The following is a 25,544-nucleotide window of genomic DNA, read 5'->3' as shown; positions in this document are numbered from 1 at the left end:
ACTGGTGCATTAATGAACACTTCCAGACTCCAGACCGCAGCGCTTTCTAATCCAGCTCCAGTCTGAACGAGACTTTGGATGAAGAAATCACGAGGCCATTTGTTTTTGATCGAGAAGAAACAGACTCTGTGACCGCCCAGTGATGATGATGATGATGAACACTGCACTCAAAGCCACATCACTAACAACAGAGCATCGGCTCAGAGCTCGAGGCAAGACTCGGCAGCAGTGAGTCGCTAAAGAAATACACTATAAACAAAAAGAGAGAGAAAAAAAGACACTGTATAGACCTGGTTGACAAAAAATTACATAACCCTTCTATTGCCACCTCATTCATTTTATGGTTCTTTAAATTAAAATTGTAAATATTAATACCAAAAAACAAAACAAAAAAAAACATGTTTTTATTTAGTAGCTTGTGACGTTTACCGTAAAAAAAAAAAAAAAAAAAAAAAAAAAAATGGTGACCAGGTGACAAAGTAGGGGTATTATAATTAATACGAAAATTATGAATAACATTTTTTTTATAAAAAAAATTATCCATTTAATTTGATGTACTAAAGTACCTAAAACTTAAATAAAAATACAGACTAAAAAATATTAATAAAATCCTAAAAATTAAAAAAACGCGACAAATTAGAAATTATTTTACTGCAATTAAAATGAAAAAGAAAATGTAAATAAAATATAAAAAAAATTATTTAAAATATTAATAAAAAACATCTGGTAGTAATTAAAAAAATAAATTGGATGATGAAATTTTGAAAACAATTTTTTTTTATATAAATTAAATATATTTTTTTATTTTATATATTTTTTAACTGGCCAATAGAAGAGTCAAATCAAGTATGCTTTGATGGAACAGTTACAATTACAAAAATGTATTAAAAAAAGTTACAAATGTTAAATAAACTTTATGGCAATACATTTACGATATTTGCAAATAATATCTAGATTTTTTTTTTTCAGCGTCTGCAGTGTTGATTCGGTTGTTACTTCTCTATATTGATGAAGTTTTGTCCAATATTAATGCGGTGTGAGACTTTCTGAGCGTTTGGACACATTCATCACACACACACACACACACACACACAATGTGATCTGATGAAACACCTTTTTCACAACGCATCTGACGTTTACTCAGCATCTGACAACATTTTGACGTCAAAATAGAAACTGGACAACTTCAAACTAAGCCTGATAAACCGGGCTAATGAATAGTGATTATTCATTCACAAAGATGGTTTAAAAATGAATGCATCCTAGTTAGTACCCTCATTCTGTCAGCGCGCTCCAACTCGAGTCTATTTCCACTGAATCTTTAAACACGCGTGCGGTCTTGAGATGCATTTAAGTGCAAACGTACCGTTATAGACACAATCATACGTCTCCACTGCCAATGGTTTGCCTCGAGCTCCTTACATTTTGTTCTTGACACACTCGACTCTTTGTGAGGGTTCTGTATAGTTCAGAACCCATTTGATTCAAGCTTATAAAAATTTCAAATGCTTAACGATATGCTTAATGTTCTGGCTCGCTCTGGCTTTAGAAATAGCCACGTTTGCTTGCAGCCTCCTTTAAACAAAGAGACCTTCAGCAGCCGAACGCATTAAACCCCAGACTGCTCCAGGGCATAATAGCGTTCTCCTGCCAGGAAAGTCTCTCAAACGTAATGCCTTCAGAACGCCGCTCCCATCATCCTTCATGTAACAACAGAAATAAACACCAAACTCCAGCCTAGCACTGCTAACCGCATACAAGCAGTGAAAAATGACAAGTTTGACATGAAAAACAATCCCAAAAAATGCTCCCCCGGCCCCTGATGATGGCGTCCGCTGTTTGTAAGCACCAATCCGCAATCGTCATGAGATAATGACACACACTGCACCAGCAGAGGGGCGGAGCCTGCATCCCGTATGCGTGAGGACGCCCTCTGATTGGTGGTTTGGGCAGAACAGGGCGTGGCTCAGATCCTGCTGGAGTTCTTTGGGTTTCTGGTTTGATTACATTCCCCGTATAAACGCTGAGAGAGTGTGTGAGTGTGTGTGTGTGTGTGTGTGTGTGTGTGTCGAGGGGCCGAGGGCCTGAGCGCGTGTCTCTAGTCCAGCGGCTCCTGTTTTATCCTGATGGGCGTGTTCATGGACTGACTCCGCCTGTCCTCGCGACACACCACGTACTCGCTGAACTGAGACGAGTCCACGCCGCCGCCGCAGGACGCAGCCACGCTGAAACCCTTCTGGAAGAGACGCTCCAACACCTGAAACACACACACACACACACCGTCAAACATGACATCAACATTAATAAACCATTCAGAAAGTTTAATTTAGAAATACAGTAAAATGTGACATATTATTGTGCTTTAAAACAGCTGTTTTCTGTGTGAATATCTGTTAACGTGTAATTTATTTCTGTGATCAAAGCTGTATTTTCAGCATCATTCCTCCAGTCTTCAGAAATCATGAAAATATGATGATTTACTGCTCAAAAAACATTTCCGATTATTATCAATGTTGAAAATAGTTGTGCTGCTTCATATATTTGTGGAAAACCGTGATATATTTAATTTTTCATGATTCACAGATGGATAGAAAAATCAAAAGAACAGCATTTATTTGAAAAAGAAATCTGTAACATTAGGGGTGTAACGGTTCACAAAATTCACGGTTCGGTTCGATACGATACACTGATGTCACGGTTCGGTTCGGTTCGGTTCGGTACGTTTTAGATACAGCAAAATGCAAAAACATCTCAACTTTTCAGAATGCCGCAAGCGCACCGCGGGTCATGTGACAAGAACTAACCAATCAGCTTCATCCTTTCCCATAGCAACGTTGAAAACTCAGCCAAGATGAACAGCTGATCATAGTTGTATATGGATTGCAATTTTGAAATAAATTTAGTAGCAGAGCTACTGCAAGCGATTTTTAAAGCTGCAAATCCATTTATCCTTTGCTGAAATTTCCGCGTCTCATGGAGAGAGCACGTCATTGTTGCTTAGCAAAGACAGACGCCTCATGAGCGCTTCTGCCCGAGCGCTTTGGAAAGGAGGAGAAAGACGTGCTTAGCGTTTTCCACGCGTTTTTAGGAGCGATATGTGAACGGACCCTAAGGCGCTCGCTCACTCAGCACGCGCTGAAGGCTCATTGCAAAATGTCTAATGCATTTAACAGACCAGAAATATAAGATCCTAAAATAACCAACAGGTCTGGTGTTTGGGTGCACTTTGGATTCCCTGTAAGCTATAATACTGGTGTCTAAATGCTGCAGGCATAGTTTGTTGCGTGCATGTTTCTCCTTTTTTTCGTCTTTTCCCAGATACTGACACAATAAGGTGATGTCGGCGTAAATGAGTTGACATGTTTCAAGTATTCACGCTGGTGTTTTTTTTTTTTTTAAAGCAATGAAGCAACCGCGCGAAGCCCTCACTATATAGGATTTTAGAAAGAATGCAGAGCACTAGTGTAGTGTGCAAACTTACCACAGTGTGGATTTCAGAAAGTGTGCAAAGACTTCACGTGCACACTTACCATAACATGGATTTACAAATAATGTTCTAAGGAGGGGCTCTCATGTCACTCTGATCGAGCAGCTCATAGATGGAATCATGCATCTCAAACAATATGTTTGAGAGTCATCTTCTTTTTCTAGTCTGTTAAACGCATTGGCCATTTTGCAACGAGCCTTCAGCGCGTACTGAGTGAGCGAGCGCCTGACTGAGTCATAACATAACATAAACATAAGTTGGTGTTTTTTTCTTCTTCGGGAGTGTCAGGGGCGTTGCCTGTTACGTCGTTTGGGTTATTGGGCTACCTTGTTGAACGCATATCATTATATTTCTCTTTTTTTTTTCCAAATATAATTAATTAGTCCAACGAACCGTTCGGTATGCATAATGCGTACCGCGTACCGAACCGAAAGCGTCGTACCGAACGGTTCAATACGAATACGCGTATCGTTACACCCCTATGTAACATTATAAATGACACTTTTTTGTCACTTTTGATCAATTTAAGGCATCCTTGCATAATAAATGTATTAATTCCTTTTATTAAAAAAAACAAAAACAAACAACATACTGATTCAAAACTACTGAACACGAGTAAGAGTCAGCAAAAGGAGTACAGGCCATTTTTTAAAATAAATAAATCCCCAAAAAATTACAAACTATATTAAACGGTACTTCCCCTTTGCCGAAAAATAAAACAGAATTTAAAACCAAAATATATTTTAAATAAATTCTAAATATATCTAGTAAACAGGGATGATAAACAAAATATTTTTTTAAACAAACAAACAAACAAAAAAATATTTTCAACTATCATTCACCAAAATATATTTTAGGCTAAATGCAAAAGAGGTATGGAAAAAAATATTTGATTTAAATACTAATATTTTATAATGCAATTATTATTATTTTATTTTTTTTGGCAACATTGAAAACAAAAAATGTTCCTCACTTATTTTTTTTAAATGTGTTAAAATTTTACACGTGTTATAGACAACATATAAAGTTTTTCTTAAAATGTGATATATGTAAATTTATTATTATTATTATTATTTTTGGTTTGATATTGGATTGTCTGGTTTGTGTCTTTCTGAAGGAGGTTTATTAAGAGACTTGCTCAGAAACACAAAACAAAGGGCTTCATACTATAAAAAGAGTGACTATGAGCATGCTAAATGCTAAATATTCATAATTCGCAGAAGTGAACTGCTGACTGCGTTCATATGCATCATGAACTGCATCCGTCTGAAGCCAGAATCTTCTTTCCCCGCTGAGTTTGGAAAACTGCTTCCACACCAGACAAACAAACTGAACTCTGAAGCTGAAAAATAAAGCTGACATCCAGCTCAGTCATCTGTAACACAGAACCCTCAATTCAGTCTGACACACACACTAGACACTAGACACTCATTCTCGTTCAAGAATCAGATTCATGATGACGTTGTGTGTGTGTGAGTGTGTGCGTGAGTGTGTGTGTGTGTGTGCGTGCCTGTGTGTGTGTGTGTGTGCGTGCGTGCATGCCTGTGTGTGTGTCTGTGAGTGAGTGTGTGAGTGTGTGCGTGAGTGTGAGTGTGCATGCATGAATGCCTGTGTGTGTGTGTGTGTGTGTGCGTGCATGCATGCCTGTGTGTGTGTGTGTGTGCGTGCATGCATGCCTGTGTGTGTGTGTGTGTGTGTGTGCGTGCATGCATGCCTGTGTGTGTGTGTGTGTGTGTGCGTGCATGCATGCCTGTGTGTGTGTGTGTGTGTGTGCGTGCATGCATGCCTGTGTGTGTGTGTGTGTGTGTGCGTGCATGCATGCCTGTGTGTGTGTGTGTGTGTGCGTGCATGCATGCCTGTGTGTGTGTGTGTGTGTGTGTGTGTGTGCGTGCATGCATGCCTGTGTGTGTGTGTGTGTGTGTGTGTGTGTGTGTGTGTGTGTGCGTGCATGCATGCCTGTGTGTGTGTGTGTGTGTGTGTGCGTGCATGCATGCCTGTGTGTGTGTGTGTGTGTGTGTGTATCTGTCTGTCAGTCTGATGGAGGTTCTCCAGAGTCTGTGTTGATCCCGGTCCTCCATCACTGTGAGATATGGACGGAGCCGGACAGCTTCAGCTGTGGGACACTATGAGTGTGTGTTGGCTAAATGTTTGTCGTCTCTGAAGCGGTTCACGTCGTCCTCTCACTCTCTCACTGTCTCCATCAATCTCTCTCTGTCTCAGCGCAGGTGCTTTCACTTGTTCTTACGTCCCAGAAATTCATTCATCTGCTGTGATTTTTCACTCTCTGCTGGTTTATTAGTTTCTTCTCTTACTTTTTCAAGCTAAACAAGTCAGTTTCTAAAAGCTGGAGCTAAACTTTCTAGTTGATTTTTATATCGAGTGCTTAACTTAACTGTAAAAGAAGTGAGCTTAACTGAACTGAATGTGCACTTGTAGTGTACTTCAAATCTTAAAATGACTGTTTCTTAAATACACTATTTAAAAAATGCACTTTGTACCAAGTGTTATCTTAGTATAATTATATACACTAATATAGTTTGTGTAATATTTTGTTAGCATTTTTTATTTAAATTTTAGTTCACATTTTATTTAAAGTAACAAAAAAGTTACTTTATGGTTTTCGTTTTAGTTTCAGTTTAACTATAATAATTCTGCTTTTTAATAATGTCAAATAAAACGTTTTACTTTGAAGTACAATTTTAATCTTTTGTCGTGCTTTTATTTTGGTGTGTTGACTAACATACTGAAGCACGTGTAAAGTATTATAAATTTAACTTAAAAATGTTCTAATCACTTTTAAACTTAACACAATTACCTACACACACACACACACACACACACACACACACACACACACACACACACACACACACGACGTACAAGTTTCAATAGAAATTACATTTCAAAAACAATAGAATAAATTACGAAACTAGATATAAAGATGTACTTAAGTTTTACTTAAGTGGATCAATAGCACTCTTAAAATTCTAATAATTGAATTTAACATCAATTTAAACTATAATACATTTTCATTTAATTAAAAAAACATGCAATATAGTGTGTGAAAACATTAATTCAGTTCTCACTTAAGGATATTCTTTTACAATATATTACTTCCATATCAAATGAAGTGTACTTCTTTTTCACAAGTGTGTTATTTAGCATGTTATTTCTTCTTATAAATCAGGTTTTACAATCATTTTGAGGGCATTTGGTCAGATTTAAACTCTGTTAATGAGTGCTGTCTCTGTGCGAGGCAATGCAGTGATGTTTCCTGCCAGTAACGAGATCAGAGCTGTACTGTGTGCTACAGTAAGACAGGATTACTGTATCATTCACACAATAATGAGTCAACCGACAGGAGAAAACACACCCCTCGACCCACAGCCGCTGAACTGGGCTGCCCCTGAGCTGCCCGTCTAAAAAGACTAAAGTCAGACGGGGAACAAGCAGCACTCGCTCTCGAGGTCACGAGGTCACCGACACAATAATCACAGAGAGGGTCTCAATCTAATAATTAGAGAAACACTGCGGAAAAATATTTTTCTTCTTCACCCTTTTAAACAAAACACATCATTTTTATTATAGTTAACTAAAACTGAAACTAAAATTTTAACTATAATATACACATTTTTGTTAATTGAAAAAAAAAAAAAAAAAAAAATGACATTAAAAAAAAATTATATATTATATATATTATTTTAGCTATTTGCAAAGGCAACATTTCTCATTTTATTTTAGCTCAATTTGATGTTTTAAAATAAACTAAAATTTAAATAAAATATCTATATAAAAAACTACTTAAATTGACAAAACACAACAAATTTACAAATACTTTAACTAAAATGAAATGCAATCAAAAACACTAAATATTAATTCAAATGTTAATCTTATTGTATAATAATTTGTATTATTTGTTAATTTTTGTGCATTACACAGAAAAGTTTTATACTAGGAATCTACGTAATTTCAAAAATAATTATAAAAACATGGCAATTAATATTACATTTTGATATAGGAAGACAATGTTTTGTTTTTACAAAAAAAATTTTTGTAGTATATGGCCATTCTTTCTCTAATTTTAGGCCTAAAATGTAGCCAAATAATGAGATGTACGCTTAAAACAAGCAGTTTGGCTCCTTGAGTCAAAATAATATTTAGATTATTTTTTATTATTATCATCAGAGAACAAGACATAATACTAATTATGAACATGTTTTTTTGCAATGCATTAAATGTTAAAGCGGCTCTGTTCCAAATCTCAGCGAGCTGCGTACATAAACAACACTTTTAAGACATCATAGACGCAATCCAATGTGAGGACTGTTTCAAAACCTAGACAGCAACATTAATAAGTCTGATATTATAAATCTAAAGCAGCATGACATGCATCCTTCATCACTAAAGCAGTCAGAATGCACTGTGAAAAGATCAAAATGATTGTTTTACCCACTGTTTGTGTGTTTATGGGATATTTATGCATATTCGAGCATTGCATCATTAGCTGAGCAACAGCGGAGTCTCTCTAATAGTCTTCTGAAAGAGATGCATGGTAAAGTTACAGACAAATGAGCTTCAGTCGCAAACAAAAAGACCTGCTTCATCGCTTCACACAAATCCACTAGTTTAGAAAAGAAACAGAGCTCGAGCGAGCAAACAAAGAGAGGGCAGACAGAAAGGGACACGCTCTTACTGGAAACACGGAAAGAAAATGTTGTGTTAGTTGATGCAGCCAATTAATTATATCGCAAGCCATTTAGAAATCTATAAAAGAAGCATAAAGGGGTTGAGGCTGTTTGAGAAAGTGTAAGTATGGTATTAAAAAATGCAATACGTGTATTTGAACCGCTCTGGGTGTTTTTACGTTGGAGTCTTTTTTTAAAAAGGGAAGCGCTGTGTCTTAAAAAGGAGAAACCTGTAAATTATGCATTTCATTTTCTAGCCTCTCTTTTCTTCTCGCTCTTGCATTTTGTTTTTGAGCTCAAAAAATTCATCATGCACATACAAAATATAGCTTGCTTTATATTTGATTAGAGTACTTTTATAGAATTGAAATAAATCTATGTATAGTTAAAGGTCCCTTACATTATGCACTACCCAAATTTTTTCATGCATGCATTTTTAAAAATAAATTAATTAATTTGATTCAACAAATACTAAGCAGATTTATATTTAGCCGATTTATTTTATTTTAATTTTATTATTTATTTATTTATTTTTCGCAGGCGCATACACTTATGTTTAAAAGTTTGGAATCAATAATAATTTATGCATTTTTTTTTAATTAAATAAATACTTGTATTTGGCAAAAGATATTCGTAATATTAAAATAAATGTCCATTTCAGCTGTTCTTTTGAACTTTCTGTTCTTCTGTGAATCCTGAAAAAACATATGCATCACAGTTTGCACAAAAATATTGTGCAGCACAACTGTTATCAACAGAAATGTAGCATATTTTTAATGTAACATATCATATTATTCTGATTTCTGAAGATCATGTGACACTGAAGACTGGAGGAATGATGCTGAAAATACAGCTGTGCATCACAGAAATAAATTACACTTTAACACAGATTCACACAGAAAACAGCTGTTTTACACTAGAATAATATTTCACATTTTTTACTGTATTTTTAAATAAATAAACGCAGCCTTGGTGATTTCAGTTAAATGAGACATTTTGTTGATGCCAAAACTCAGACACTTTTAAGTTTAATAATCATGCGGCTAAACATTTAGACAGTATGACAAACTATTATTTATTCCAGCATTTATTCTGTTTTTTAAACACCGCCCACATTAAATAAACACGCCTCCACCGAGCCGATGAAACGTGATGTTAAACATGCATTATCAGACGGATAAGAGCAGCGTCATCAGTAAACCTCATTACCTGCACCGAGTTCAGTCTGCAGTAGCCGTTCAGGGGGAAGCGGATGACGTGGGTCGGGTCCTGGTTCCAGCCAGCGTTGACCGAGTTACACATGACGTCTCCGGTCTCAGGGAAGATCTCCTCGATGAGCACCTTCTCCCCGCTGAGGGCAATGCGCTCGCCGAGGTCAGGGGTCACGCGGACCACCAGGCAGTCGCAGGGCTGTGCCAGACGCCTCTGCTCGCGCTCCTGCTTCCACCGCTCCAGCTCTTTAATCATCGGGGACAGCTGGTAATAACGCGCCTCCTCGTACAGGAGACTGAAGTCCTGGACACACAGACGGATGATGCTTTATCAAACTGACCGAAAGTGACAGGAAAGGCATTTATAAACGCAGTTCTTTAGAACTTTCTATTCATCGGTGAATCCTAAATAATAAAATGCATCATGGTTTGCACAAAAATATTGTGCAGTGCAACTTTTCCAACACTGATGATAATCAGAAATGTTTCTTGAGAAGTAAATCATCATATTTTCATGATTTCTGAAGATCATGTGACACTGAAGACTGGAGGAATGATGCTGAAAATACAGCGGAGCATCACAGAAATAAATTACAATTTAATGGATATTCACATAGAAAAAATTTATTTTAAATTATAATAATATTTAAATATTTTCACTGTATTTTTTATCAAATAAATCTAGCCTTGGTGAGCAATGAGACTTTTCAAACTTTTACATTTAAGTGTAGATTTGTTAAAATAAAATATCTTAATACATTTAACTTTTTTATATATTGATTATTAATATATTTGAAGTAGTTTTATATATATTTTCATGTATATTCACATATTTTAAGAGGTTGTTTTTAATATATATATCTATATTTTTTTAAGCATAAACCTTATAACAGTTTGCTTGATTTATACTTCAGACAACTGAAGAAATGTCAAGGGGAGAAAAAAGATAGCATGAAGCATAAATGAGCATCATCACCATCAAAAATTAAAAACAATAAATCTCTATAAGTGCTAAAACACTGGTTATTCAGATCGGATCGTGTAATCTAGATGGGAAATAACTTTATTTACTTCTTTCAGCACTAGAAATGTGACGAACGGTCTTGCAGATTTTGGTAGAAATAATAAAACAATTAACAAACCATGAAACCAATAAAGACTGAAGATACAAAGGATTTAGACTGCATCCATAAAATGAACAATAAATAATATGCATAAAATGCATTCAGATGCTTTCAGCTTTAGGTCTTTTCAATGTACAATAAACATACTAGATGTGCACACTTTTCTTAATTTTGTTACATTTTTCAGAAAACGACTTCATATCTTATGTAATTTTACTTTTTAAATAAATGCAATTTATTTAAGAATGTTTACTAGAAAAAAAAGCATTTTAAATGCATGCAATATAAGTTTTAAAAATACAAGAAAAAAAGCATTTAAAATGCATGCAATATAAGTTTTAGAAATACTAGAAAAAAAGCATTTTAAATGCATGCAATATAAGTTTTAAAAATACAGGAAAAAAAGCATTTTAAATGCATGCAATATAAGTTTTAAAAATACAGGAAAAAAAGCATTTTAAATGCATGCAATATAAGTTTTAAAAATACAAGAAAAAAAGCATTTAAAATGCATGCAATATAAGTTTTAGAAATACTAGAAAAAAAGCATTTTAAATGCATGCAATATAAGTTTTAAAAATACAGGAAAAAAAGCATTTTAAATGCATGCAATATAAGTTTTAAAAATACAGGGAAAAAAGCATTTTAAATGCATGCAATATAAGTTTTAAAATACAAGAAAAAAAGCATTTTAAATGCATGCAATATAAGTTTTAAAAATACAGGAAAAAAAGCATTTTAAATGCATGCAATATAAGTTTTAAAAATACAAGAAAAAAGCATTTTAAATGCATGCAATATAAGTTTTAAAAATACAAGAAAAAAAGCATTTTAAATGCATGAAATATAAGTTTTAAAAATACAAGAAAAAAGCATTTTAAATGCATGCAATATAAGTTTTAAAAATACAAGAAAAAAGCATTTTAAATGCATGCAATATACGTTTTAAAAATACAAGAAAAAAGCATTTTAAATGCATGCAATATAAGTTTTAAAAATACAAGAAATGTTTTTAAATGCATGCAATATAAGTTTTAAAAATACAAGAAAAAAAGCATTTTAAATGCATGCAATATACGTTTTAAAAATACATTTCAGATTGCTTGAAAGTGGACATTATAAGCGGAAAATATTTATGAATACATATATCTTTGGCCTGGACATATTTTAAACCTCAATACGTGAAAATATCTCTTTTTTGCCCATGTATAGATGTTTGCACTTTCTAAAAGTGGTGTTTCCCCATGCAGAATTGCACGCTGTTTTATACTTAATAAAACAGAGATAGGGATGCTATTATTGCAAAAGCTCCTAATAAAGCAACAAACAAACAAATAAATACATAAATAAAAGCCAGTAAGTGAATGAATCTTTAAAGAGCAGAGCGACTGGGGTGCAGGGTGGCATGTTTTTCTCCAAGGGGTGTCAGCTTCGCCCGCGGGGCAACAGTCAAGACGTTTGGCAGGATCTCGTGCTCGCTGGAGCCCCTCAGTGACGGACCTCCAGGCTTCAGCGTTTCTTTATCCAGGCAGACAACAGCAGACTGCCAAACGCTCGCTCTCTTCCTCTCGGGGATGTCTTGCCAGGGGTTTTTAGCCCCTTTCAGTTTCTCCTTAATTTCCCACAAGTCCAGATGGTGCTATTCTTCCTCGACTCTCCATCACGGAGCGGGAGGAGCCGAGGTGTGGACGAGGAGGGAAAATGTTGGAGTTCAACTGAGGATACGGCTTTGTGTGCAACGTCTGCAGAGTAATCTGCATGAAGATTGATATGAGCAGTCATGAAGTGCACACAGCCTGAATGGTAACTAAACTGCATGAGTAATTGTACACACAGTTTCTCTGCAGAAAACAGACAGAGAAGAATCAACCGTACGACACACAGTGTGTTACACTGCAGTACCACACAGCTCTGTGGCAACTTTATCCACCAATACAATCAATTATACATCATTTATAGCTGCTCGATTGTTTATATTGTTGCAAAATGTAACTGTTTTTGCCCAGCTCTAATTTGACGGTATGAAGATATTATAAACATTAACATAATGATTTCCTGTAAAGCTGCTTTTAAACGTGTGCATTGCGAAACTGACACAAATAAAATTGGCGTTCCAGCACAAAAACACTGTAAAAATGATTTTCTTAGTATTGTTTTCTTGAACAAATATCTATGCAATCTAAATTCAAGATATTCATTTTAAGAAATGTTTCTTATTTTGTGAAAAAGGTTTCAAGAGTAAGTGAGTTTACACTTTAATCTTCCAACAGGGCTAGAAAAATAAATAAAAAAATTCTGTTTGTATCAAGCTTATTTTTCTGCGTTAAACTCACTTAATTTATTACTTTTATTTTATTATTATTATTATTATTATATTGAGAAAGTGAAACTAAATATCTAATGTCATTTAACTTTTTAAATAAATGTCAATATATTTACTAGAAAAAAAGGCAAAAATATTGAGGAAGAAAATCATTTTTTTGCAGAAAATATATTTAAAATACTTGCATTTATTCAATTTTTTAACAAATTATATACGTTTTTAATTGCCAATAAATATATACTAAATGTTTCCACTTTTCTTAATTTTGATACCTTTTTCAGACAAGTCTTAATATCTTGTAATGTTACTTTTTAAGCAGATGCACCTTTAGATATTTACATTGAAAATGAGAGAAAATACTGAGGAATGTTTTGCCCTTCACTGTGCAGATGACAAAATGCATGCGGTGCATCAGCGCTGGAGGAACAGTGAGGTGTTAAAAGATGCGCCTGGGTCTCTGTTTTTAACAGGACTCGTTCTCTAAAGCTCCTAGACTCATGCAACATGCCGAAGAACCAGATACAAGTGAGGTGCAGAAAGAAACCGAGACAGAAAGACAGACGACACGCTCGCCTCAAATCCCATGTTCAGGAGATCCGACAGGCCTGTTGTGATCCAAAATAATGATCTTTCTCTGTCGCCCACCGGCAAGACAACATCTCTCAAACAGACAGAGAGAGACAGAGATATTCCCCGGTCTCCATCTAATACGAATAAGAGATGACCGTTTCTCTTTGATTTTGTCAAGCACATGCTGATGCAGAGGTCAGATCCTTCATGCATCACGCTTTTATTTATTCAGCTGATCATCTCTGGTACAAATGATGCTTTTTCCATTGAGGGATGTTTTAGTGAGACGAAGACACGCTTAACGTTGGCATTTCTGTCTGATTTCACACACGCCGATCAGCAGATCAACAGAGTCTAAACTCAGACTCGAGAGAGGAACACAAAGTGAATCCAGATCAAGATTAAAAGATGTTAAAGTAGAGATTATTCATATGTGTTTAATTAAAATATAGTGCAGTCAACCGATTAACCGCGATTAATTGCATAAAAAATTAAAGTTTTTGTTTGCATATGTGTGTGTTCTGTGTATATGTATTTACATGTTTATGTTAATATTTATAAAATTTTTATTATAAATAAATATATTTAATATATAAACAAAAAAAAAATTCTGAAATATATACATGCATGTGTGTGTATTTATATAAACATACATAATTAATATAAACAGCATACATATGTAAACAACAACTTTTATTTTGGATGCGATTAACCTGTAATTTGACAGCGCTAATATTATTGTAAACAAGTAGTAAGTGTTTTGTCTATCCATAGTGACAGTCAAAATACTGAGCAATGTGACATGATCACAGCCAATCAGAACATATTTCATGTGGATTTTCGACCAATAATATTGCACTATGGGCGGAGCTACCAAATACAACAGAAATAAAAATCAAAGGACCAACATGTGTATATATATATTAACTGACTTAGTTAACTAAAACTGAAGCCATGAATTCTATTATATATTGTTTGTTACTTTAAATAAAATAAATTATAATTAAATTAAAGTCAAATATTAAAAACCTAAAATTATTTTGTTTCGGATAGTTGCCAGGCAATATTTGCCACTTTCACTGAGTTTAGCTTGATGTACTAAAATAACTAAAAATAAAATAAAAATCAATAAAAACTATTTAGACATATTTATACACATTATATATAAAATTTCAAAGATATGCAGAGAGACATAATAAAATAAACACAATAAAAATGACAAAAGCACAACAAAATTACTAAAACTAATATTAAAAGACAATGTAAAATTATTAATATTAACAAAAACTATAATAGTATCTCAATGATACTAAAATAACAATTAACTTGCTGTATTAAAAAAATGGAAATAAAAAATAAATAAAACCTATATATAGACAAATTATAAAAGAAACAACTAGTAAAAATGACAAAAAAAACCCAACAAAATTACTAAAACTTTAACTAGAATGTAAACAAAAATAGAAAAATAAAACTAATTCAAAATATTGATTAAAAACCATAATAGTATCTCGATGACACTAAAATAACACTGATTTTGAAATCTAAAAACAAAATTACAAAACTATTTTTAGACACATGAAAAAAATTAAATAACAAAAATTTACTGAAAAAAAAAAAAAAAACGAAAATGTTAATGAAAATTATTACAATATCTGAAAGATACTAAACTAGCACTGGAAATAACGTCATGTGATAATAATGCAGCATTTATCATTGCATACTGTTTCACATACTATTTTGTAGCAGTATACAGTGTTTACTGTAGTACACTACACGTGCACACTACATTCCTCTCCACACAGACACTGAATCAAAGCTTCAGACAGAAGAACGCCGTTACCTTGAAGTCATCCGGCAGCAACAGTTTGCAGGTTCGGAGGAAACTGAGAATGAAGCGGAATATCTCTCCGTCCCTGTCGATGAAGTAATGCTGCTTTAAACTGTCCAGAACGATGGGCTCGGTCCCGTTAAACAGCCGGCTGATCCTGGAAATTGAAACACACACACACACACACAGTTAATGGAGTGAGGCCAGTCTCCTTTAAATGCATGAAACAATTAGCATTTATTTTTCAATTCTATTAGCGGCCGCCAAAAAGGCATTAACGCTGGCTTCTGAAACAAGAAGCTTCAGGCGGATTCGAGTGGTTAAGAAAGCGTTTCAAGTCCTTCTCTGCTGTGAGACGAATACAGCGCTGGTTCTTCATCGCACCAGTCCCGTGCCAAATTATAACTCCCCCGAAATATCGTGATGTCAGAAAGCAGGACAGTTGTATAAAAGCCTGCAGATATGTAAACTGGATAAATCAACTTTCAATTCTCTGTAAACTGAAAAATACTGATAAAATAGTTTTGGTGACTATTCTCCATGTGCTGTGTATTTTGATGCTTATTATTAGAATACAGTAAAAAATCAATGCAGTCACTTGTGAGGGTTCATGATAGTTAGGATGCTCCCTATGTAGGCAGCTCATTAGGTTTTGGAACAGAGCAAACACTCCCAATATGTTATAATACGTTCTTCTACTAATCTAACTTTTATTTTATTATTATTTTTTTTTACTTTTTGGGGAAAAAGCTGGTTTTGGAAAACTTGGCCTAACACAAAAAGGTAGCCAGCAGTCCATTAACTGTGAAATCATAACAATAATTATAAATATATATTTTTTTTGCAATTTTAAAAAATATATTTTTGTTTTTATAATTTTAGATCAGTAATAAAAAAATATATATATTTTATACTTATTTTGATAAAAATATATTTTTTTTAATATTTATAGCATAATAAAAAGTAGATTTTTAATTGTAAAATTATGTTTCTTGTTTGTATAATTTCAGAGTTAACTGCAAAAAAATAAATAAACAATAATAAATAAATAAATAATTATATATACATATATATATAATTTTCTTTTTTAAACTTATTTTGAAGTTTGTTATAGTACGATCCCTGATCAAAAAAAAAAAAATAATAATAATAATAAAAAAATAAAATAAAACCAGTCAATTATGAGGTACCATGATTTGTTGGGATGCTCCCTATGTAGGCAGCTCACTAGGTTTTGGAACAGAGTTTGTGTCCATCACTAGACAAAAAATGCAAACATTTCAAATACATTGTAATCTTTTGTTGTTGTTCTTGTTGTTGTATAGATTTGGAAAACTTGGCCTAACAAAAGAACATTTTTTTATTTAATCATTTTACAATTTAATGCAATCATAAAAAAGTTACATTATAAACAACAACAACAACACCATTTGTATTTAATTTTATGCTTATTTTGATGCATACTAGACTACAATAAAAAAATCAAATCAATCCCTTGTGAGGTTCCATGCTTTGTTGGGATGCTCCCTATGTAGGCAGCTCCCTAGAGTTTGTGTCCATAAGTGCAGATGTCTCTAATACATCCTTCCACTAATCTCCTGTTCTAAAACTACAATTTTAAAGCTATTATTGAGCACAAATGCCTTATTGAGCATCCTTAAACACTGGATACCTGAAAATCCCTTCATCTTTCAGCGTGCACTTCAGCTCTCTTTATGAACTCAGATACGATCAGCATTTCCTTCCGCTCCTAGCCGAGAGACAGCGCTATCACCGCTCCGATGCAATCTCCTCTTTAATCACCGCTTCAGTGTCTGGATCAGCTGACGGCTCTCCATAAGCACTAAGAAGACGGCTTGTCAAAGCGTGTATAAAGACGTTTATTGGAGAACGTCCACTATTGACTCTGTGTAAAGGAAGTGATTTGCAAACACAGACAGAGTTCGCTGAGCTCTGCCAGGTGCATGCATTTACAGACGGTTTCTTTCTTTAATGCACGATTAAATTCATACTCTATAGTCGTCACCTTATGCACTTTCTAAAGCTCTTGTCTTTTCTCTCTCTCCTTCTCTTTCCCCTCTTTGGAAATCGATGCAAAATGCTTTATAAAAAACCAATACTCATCTCCCTGTAGCGCCTGCGGTCGTCCTTTCTCATATGGTCTTGCAATTCTTCCAGCTAGAATTTCACCATTCCCCTCCAGGCAAACACTGTTTTTCATCTGCACTTTTTTTTAAAAGCAATTAAAATGCTGCCTGTTTTTCTTTTCTTCCTCCTCTCCCCCACCCGTCTCTCTCTCCATCTTTTCTCTGATACTCTTTTTCCTCTCAATCTCTCTGGCTGCGTTCACACAGCAGGGGAATACGGTCGTTTCTGTAAGCAAACCACTGGGTTTCGAGAGAGGCTTCAGTCTGTGTGTGAGGTATGAAGGCCATTCTTCAGTTAGACGCACTTTTGACTACTTGAGATCTTGAAAAATTTAACTTCTTCGACCTGTGATTAATCTGTGGTGAAATATTTATCACATGAATGAGGATCTGGCCTTGATCAACCTTCAGCTGGATTTGAGAGAGAGAGAGAGATTTTTATGATTAAGTATTGTTTATATATATTATATAACACTTTTATTTTTTACTTTACCTGCAATCTTACTTTACTTACTGACTTTAACTGCAATCATAATATATATATATATATATTTTTTTTTTTTTTTTGAATTTCTATGGTTTCAGAGTTAACAGACTACTAGTTAACTCTGAAATCATTAAAATAAAAATTATGTAAAAAATAAAAAATATAAATACTAAAAGTAAATACTTGTTTATACTATTACAAATGCAAATAATAAATTAACTGAAAATATATTTAAAAAAATATATAATATACATCCCTAGGAAGGCACAAAGTACAATTATCCTGGTTTTAACCTTTCAAAACCTCTTAAAATTAGGGGAAAAAGTAATAAGAAATACAATAAAAAAAATTATTTCATTTGTTATTATTTCAGAGTTAACTATAATCATAAATATATATATATAAACACTTTTTTATGATTTCAGTTAACAGACTGCTAGCTAGTTAACTCTGAACCCAAATTTTTTTTTTTATAAATGTATACATGAATGTATGAGTAAACACACACACACACACACACACACAAATTAACTGAAGAAAAAAAAGTTCTTAGGAAGGTACAAAGTAGGAAAAAATTATATTTGAAAATATAATAAAATGTTTATGTTATCGGAAGAAGACTAACACATGTATATATATATATACATAAAAAAATTAAGGGATTTTTCTGTTCCCTACAGTTATTAAAAAAAATAAAAAATAAATCAATATATATATATTTTTTTCTTTTTAAATAACTGTATGGAACAGAAAAATCCTTTAATTTTTTTTTTTTTAACCCATGCATTTATTATCAGCTGTTTCTCAATCAACTGTCTTGAACATTCAGCAGTGGACTGGAGCAGATTCATTAATTAACGCTGAAGTCAAACACACATTATACTGAAACCCACCTGAATGTCTGCCTGTATTCTGGGAAAAACAATCTGAAGAAGTTGTATTTTTCAAGATTAAATAAGTAATCAAGAGAGGACGGAAGAATCACCCAAACACTGAGTGTGTGAACACAGCCTGTTTCTCTCTCTTTATTTGTCTGTTTTCTTTCAGTAAATCAGCAGCATCACCTCTGTCAGGTGAATCTGTGTCTCCAAAAGACACAGGGAAAGAACTGTCTGTCCTGTCTGTCTTCCTGTCAGACGGTCTTCACTTCCTCTGTTAACAGGAAGGACCAGCCGTGTAGAAGAGAGATCTGAGCGACACAAACACCGAGGTCCTGTTCACATCTGGTATTGATCCAAAAGCAAATTACGCATGTCAATGCATGCAACACATCCCTCTAATTGAAAAACATGGAAAAGCCCTAAACAAATACATGCACAAGACTTTACAATATATGCATGATTGCATGCATTCTTGATAAAAAAAGCTTGCTTCCTAATCTAGTTGTCTAATAAATGTATATTGTTGGCTCTATGACAAATTGCTTTTGTTCCACTTTGTATAAACGTGTCTGCATAAATGCATGCGTTATTGTAAATGACTGACAGGTGAGTAGGCGGGTCCAGGATGCAGGTCTACAAATCTAATCACATATGCATTATGAGTGAGTCACAAAAGGCTTTGGATCCAACTTACACTCTATATTTAGCACTGAACACTTGTGATTGGACTGCATGAAACAGATATTAATTCCAGATGTAAACAAGTTCAGCTTCAAAGAGTCCAAACCTTGTGTTCCCTTTCCCTTTCACTAAAGCCAAACAAGTATTTTTTGTTGCATGCACTGAATTTTTTTTTATATTACTATTGAATTCTTATTATTCTGTGTGCATCTGTTTCATGCATTTTTGTGCTTTTTTCTTTTGTTTCATGCATTTTTGTTATAACCCGACTTTGATGCATTTACAAATGATCTGCTGCTGAAATTCCAAATAACGACGTTTAAACTTATGCACTTACATTTTTGCAATACAAATCTAATCTTTAGTTTGTTTCAGTAATTCCACATTGATATGCAGGTCAACAGATCTGGCTATCTTCCTGCATAAGTGACCGATAACTTCAGCATGAACCTTCACGATCATTAGCTTCTCTTCTCTGTCAGAAAGATCCCACAGAACGAGCATGAAACTTTCATATGTGCTGTCACTTCAGCAGACTGAGCTGGAGGGAGATGAATCTTCACACATTAGTTATAAAGCGAGTTTCTTTTCCCGCTCTGCATTATTAAGGGATCAATCTATTAAAAGACACCATCAACTTGAGCTTCTTTAACTGGACTCTCTCAGCTGTCAGCTCTAAAAAGTATTTCGACACTTTAGATACACTTAATCTATTTAATGTCATTGCATTACATTAGGTTTAGGATTTTTTTTTTTTATGTTTTTGCTTATGAAGGCTGTATTTATTTGGTCAAAAATACAGTAAAAACAGTTAAATATTATTACAAATTAAATAGCTGTTTTCTGTGCGAATATCTGTTTAACTGTAATTTATTTCTGTGATGCTCCGCTGTATTTTCAGCATCATTCCTCCAGTCTTCAGTGTCACATGATCTTCAGAAATCAGGAAAATATGAGGGTTGCATTTCACAATCTTTCTATTATTAAGTCTTTGTCACTGTCACTTTTAAGGAATTTAATGCATAATTTATTTTAAAACGTCTTACTGATCCCAAATGTTTTATCTGTTGTTTTCAACACCCTTTTCACAAGTTTGTATAGGTTGAAAATATGAAATAACAAATCTAGTGTTGAAAACGAAGACAAAAACTATTTATATGTGCATAAGCTTTATCCACACCAGCTGATTTAAAGACAAAGACTTCAAAATGATGAAGAAAGTTAGTGAAGAGAAAAAAAATCCTGCAGCATTTAAGCAGATACAGAAACTCATACTGTTTCTAGTGCAATGACATTTAGACATCTTTATGCATGACTTAAGTGAACAACCGAACAGAATAGAACAATGATATTTAGTTTATAACCAATACTTTACCCATTAAAACACAAAAAGAGCAATGCAAAAATAAATAAATAAATGGTAACACTCCCAAAACCAATAACAGCAAACCGTGCAGACTCAAAACAAACTGAGCCAACGTTTGCATTGTGTTTCAATCATAATACTTAAACAGTTTTCAACATCTGATCAAGTCCAATGAAATTCAACATCCTCAATGTTCAAACAAGTCTCTCTCTCTCTCTCTCGGTTCAGAAATCAGACTTAATCTCACTCTATGATGAAAGCAACTCTCTCTCCTAATAAAGTCCCAATCCAGGATCATTCAGAGCAAGACACAGGGAATTCTGCTCACATTCACACGTCATCAGAACAGATAATTAGCCTCTAATCAGCTCTAATTGAGTAAACCACTCAGACTGGTACTGTACGCTATCAAACATCACATATACAGTCTAATTTTCCTAATTAAATACTAAGAAAATGGACCAAAATGCAGATGCATTGAGAATGTCTCAGTATTTGATGTGACTTTGCTATGCATTGCTTTACACAAACAAGACCAAAGAGCATCTTAAACTTCATTTTATGCCAAAAAGAGTTTCAAAATAATCTAATTAAAAAAAAGTGCTTTTTTTAATGTAAAAAAATCTAAAACATTTGCACACCAAAGTGCACATAAATAACCAAAACCTGACTTCGTTTTGCGGTTAAACTTCTGAATGCATGCTTTTACTGAATGCATGGGTCTTACCGTGAGTCTGGGTATTTGGTGAGGGTCGCCAGGCTGCTGGTGTACATGTGGCCACCCACGTCGATGTGAACGGGTGCGTTGGATTTGGTGAGCTGAGCCGGCAGTGGAATCCCCTGCGAGGCCAGAGGAGAGACCGGAGACCGGGTCAGAGACAGACGTGACATGCTTCTCCCTTCCTGGAAACAGACAAACGGGAAAGCCATGGAGAAATGATGCTGCTGATGCATGTCTCTCCCACCGTCTGTGTGAGTCTCATCAGATCGTTTTCTCATCTGCCCCATCGCATATTTAGCTTACAAATTATTGCCACGGCTCTAATGAAGTATGTTTGCATCTTTTCACTGGTGCAGCCCGAGGGCAGGATACGAGGATGTTTATTAACGCTGCGGAGAGAGCGAGAGCGAGAGAGATATGCGAGGTGTTCGCCTCAGGGGATGGGAAAGGGAAGAAAAAAAAAGGCAAGTTTCTAATTAAAGGTCGTGTTATGTGTTCGACGTGATATCCTCCGACACTTCAGCAACCAATCTGAACATTTGGGAAACGAGGGCATTGCGTGCGTTCACCACGTGTCACCTCCAACCATGAATCCGCTGTAAGTGAACCAAGAATCGCTCGACTTCCAGCATCACTTAAAACCTCCATGATGCAATCACCTTCCAAATCTTTAAGAAAAACTGCAGTTTCTGTTTACATCTTGCAAATTCTAATATAGGGACCACATACCGTGCTAATTTCTGAGAAACGTTTGGTGCTTGCTAGAAATTAAATCTTAAACTTGTAGTTGCATCTTAAGTTGTAGCTTAAACTTTAATGCACTAATTGCATTTGTCAATGCACAACCTTAAATTACTCTTACATTTCTGTTCTGGCTCCTTTCAGAGCGACTTTGGATTGTGGCATGCTGTCGGTTTGGATAAATGCATCTGATCTATGTGTAAAGGCTTGTTTTGATATGCATTTGACACTTTCTAGTGCTTAGAATAAATCTGTACTACTGTACGTGCAAGAGTGACTTGAATCATCAAATGTGCAATGCATCACACATTTCTTCCTGAATTTACCTGGAAGATTGTCTGCCGAAAAGACTTTAACTCTGTCCAAACCTAAAGGCTTGTTCATACACGTTAGAACTTTACCTCACAATCACTCAGGCCCACATGGAAACACGACTTAACTTATTCCAGTTGTCACGAGTGAGACTTGTTCACTGTGAAGCTGGAGTTCTCCCATGCATCGGCTCATTTGCACGCCTGTTATTTCTGGTAAACAGAAGGCGGTTTAATGGGCTCCGCTCTGCTCCAGCGCTGGAGGCGATGTGCTCGAGGCGGACAGCAGAATTTTCCAGGGTGTTGCCACCAAGCCCTCAGCACTAATGTTCATTTAATACACAAGCAAGATGATACATTACAGATTCCACTGAAAGAAAAAGACTTAACTTAACAGGTTTTGGGATATGAAGCTATCCCTCATCTCCATATAGCTACGGGCGTTGTAACCAAAAGCCAAGATATCAGCTAATGCTGCGGGAACACCTTCTCTCTTTTTGTTAATAGGAGGGACCAGGTAGAAGAGTAAAGAAAAGTCATGCTTTATAAACATGAGGAAGATTAGGAAAATGTTTAAAAGCTCAAAATACTCCAGGTTATAAAAATGCAACATATGAATAATCATTATTGATTAGGATTACACACACACACACACACACACACACACATACACACACACACAGTGGAAAACGTTCTGTGTTTGCTTAAACCTGATGTTGCATGTCGGTAGATAGTCTAGATGCTTCCCAAACCATCTTGACCCATTACTTTAACTTTCATCCCTGTCACCAGACACCTTTGTGCTCGACAGCTAATGAAGCAATCTGTTAAATGCATTTTAGTAACTCATGCAATGAAAGCAACACACGCTTTTCCTGCTTTCTTTCTTTCTTTCCTTCTTTCTCCAGGTTCAGGTCGGTGCCCCACGGGTTAAAACTTCAATTCAGATCATTTCCCAACATGGCGTCTCTCTCTCTCCCAGGTCCCAGAGAGAAGGCTTGAGGAATGAGGCACATCCCGTCCTCATCCTAATAACACAGGTTCTTCTCGATGCCTGGGGTGTTTAATAAGGCTACGGAATCAGAAAAGAAAGCGCGCGCGCGGTTTAAGGACGTCCATTCTCCACAAACCACAAAAGCGCCATCACCACACGAATCGTCTTAGTCTACATGGAGGGGAGATTTAAGCGGAAAAACGGTACCGTTTCAAACATCGTAGGTGTCCGAGTCCGGTTTTAACCCGTACGCTCCCGGATGAAGGTTCGCGTCGCGTCAAGTTTCTGTTCCAGCCTAGCTATTCTCTTCCTGTCCGGAGTGAAAAGCGCGTCAAACTGCATTAAAACATCGCGAGCGTCTGGACGCGTTCAGAGCTCGAGCGCAAACGCGCGCAGGACTGTCTTACCTTCTCCACGAGACCAGAGCTCGCTCTCCTTCCCCCTCTTGATCTTCTTAATACTCGGATTCGGTCGCGTATACCAGCGTCTCCACTGTCTTTCTTGGCCACGGTGAATCTGCTGCTTTCCTTATCGGCAGAAGGAAGCCAATAATCCGTCTCCAAATCAGAGCAGAGCCGAGAGAAGAGTTCTGGCTCCAGGCTGTGCGCAAACGCCTCTGGGGCCACGGGATTAGAGGACAATTAACTCAAACCCGAGCAGACTCATTGGAACACATGCAAACCCGATATTTATTTACCCTCGCGCTCTTTCGCACAGTAAAAATAGCCGGGTTTAGGGTTTAAAGTTGAGCGTATAACGGTTTACGCATCAGGCAAGTGTCACCACGCAGTTCCTGAGACTTTGGAGAGGCAGAAAGGCTGATTTTAATCATTGTCATTTCGTCTGATGTAATATTCCCCCAGGCTCTTTCACAAAGGAAACACATTTTCCTTTCCTGAACGAGTGAAGTCTCTCTTCGCTGGAGCGGGAGGCGCACTGGAACTTGTTGATAGACTCGGATTCTTTTTGCAAAGAGAAAATTTGGATCTGGTGCTCATGCATGCGACGCTTTCCCCCTCGCTCCTCTCTGTGCTCGAATGTCTGTGGGAATCGTAATGGCAAATTCCCTGCAGGCCATTAAAAGCAAATGACGTCTGGACATCATTCAGCGCGCGCCCTCACAGTCCGCCCGCAGCCAAATGCGCCATTTCAATTATTGCGCGCGGCTAGATGGAGACGTCTGCTGCTGCAGGATCTCCCGTGCAAACGGGGGACAACGTCGGTTTAAACACACAAACACAATCGTGCACTTCTCGCGCCGGATTTTCATTTATTTAACAGCAGGCGAACAAATAAACACAGTTGTGCTGGGCACAACTTTTCCCCCGCGCAGGTACCCGATTATTTATTGATCTGAATGTTTGTTTATTTGCGTGTATATAAGTGTGAATAATTGATGTTGCGCTGAGACCCGTGATTAGTGTGGATCTCGCGTGCAGGAATGACGCTGAACGACGCGTTCCGTGATGTTTGGCGCCCTCTGGTGTCCGTTCAGAGGAACGACAGATTTCAAAAAGTACATTAGAACATAATAATAATTCATTTTATTACAGTAATGGATGGAGGGATGATAAACAGAAATATATATCTAACTGACTTCCGATAAGAAAAATATATAGAATTAAATTAAGTCATTAAAGATAATCGCCTGGATATATTTTTAATCAGTTTCTGTATTATGTTTGTATCAGTTTCTATATACACACAAATAATAACATTTCTCAAGTATAAAAAAATACTGCAGCACTTTACATTTACAAAATTAGTTAATTGTACCTTTTGTGACAACATGCCCCAATAGGAACACATGCTGTTGCATTGCACGGGGCAAGTTGTCACAATTGGAACCTGTTGTTATCATAGTGGTTTCAGCATATTTTAAAGAGTAAAACAATTATGAAAGCCTAAAATGTATGATTAATGGCACATCATATGTGAGAACAATAAAAAAAGCTGAATTTGTAATTGTTCTGCAGTGATCATT

The 25,544-nt window shown here is 35.6% G+C and overlaps 1 protein-coding gene across 5 annotated transcripts; it reads right to left on the bottom strand.

The window, feature by feature from the left end:
* Positions 1-826: 826 nt before the first annotated feature.
* kctd15b (potassium channel tetramerization domain containing 15b) lies at positions 827-24,201 on the bottom strand. Of its 5 annotated transcripts, XM_026230482.1 has the most exons (6): positions 23,768-23,953; positions 23,435-23,638; positions 21,521-21,696; positions 15,244-15,388; positions 9,382-9,687; positions 827-2,257 (listed from the first exon to the last, which is right to left on the bottom strand). In XM_026230482.1, exons 3-6 carry the CDS (start codon positions 21,682-21,684, stop codon positions 2,099-2,101), a joined length of 774 nt encoding a protein of 257 aa, XP_026086267.1. In that variant the 5' UTR covers positions 21,685-21,696; positions 23,435-23,638; positions 23,768-23,953; the 3' UTR covers positions 827-2,098. The 5 variants fall into 5 exon arrangements, with proteins under 5 accessions (XP_026086267.1, XP_026086268.1, XP_026086265.1 ...); XM_026230483.1 differs by lacking the exons at positions 23,435-23,638; positions 23,768-23,953 and adding an exon at positions 23,968-24,201; XM_026230480.1 differs by lacking the exon at positions 23,435-23,638.
* Positions 24,202-25,544: the final 1,343 nt, after the last annotated feature.

This window comes from Carassius auratus, chromosome 43 (genome assembly GCF_003368295.1).
Source record: "Carassius auratus strain Wakin chromosome 43, ASM336829v1, whole genome shotgun sequence".
In the NCBI taxonomy this organism is placed as follows: Eukaryota; Metazoa; Chordata; class Actinopteri; order Cypriniformes; family Cyprinidae; genus Carassius; species Carassius auratus.
This window is presented reverse-complemented; position numbering and strand designations above follow the sequence as displayed.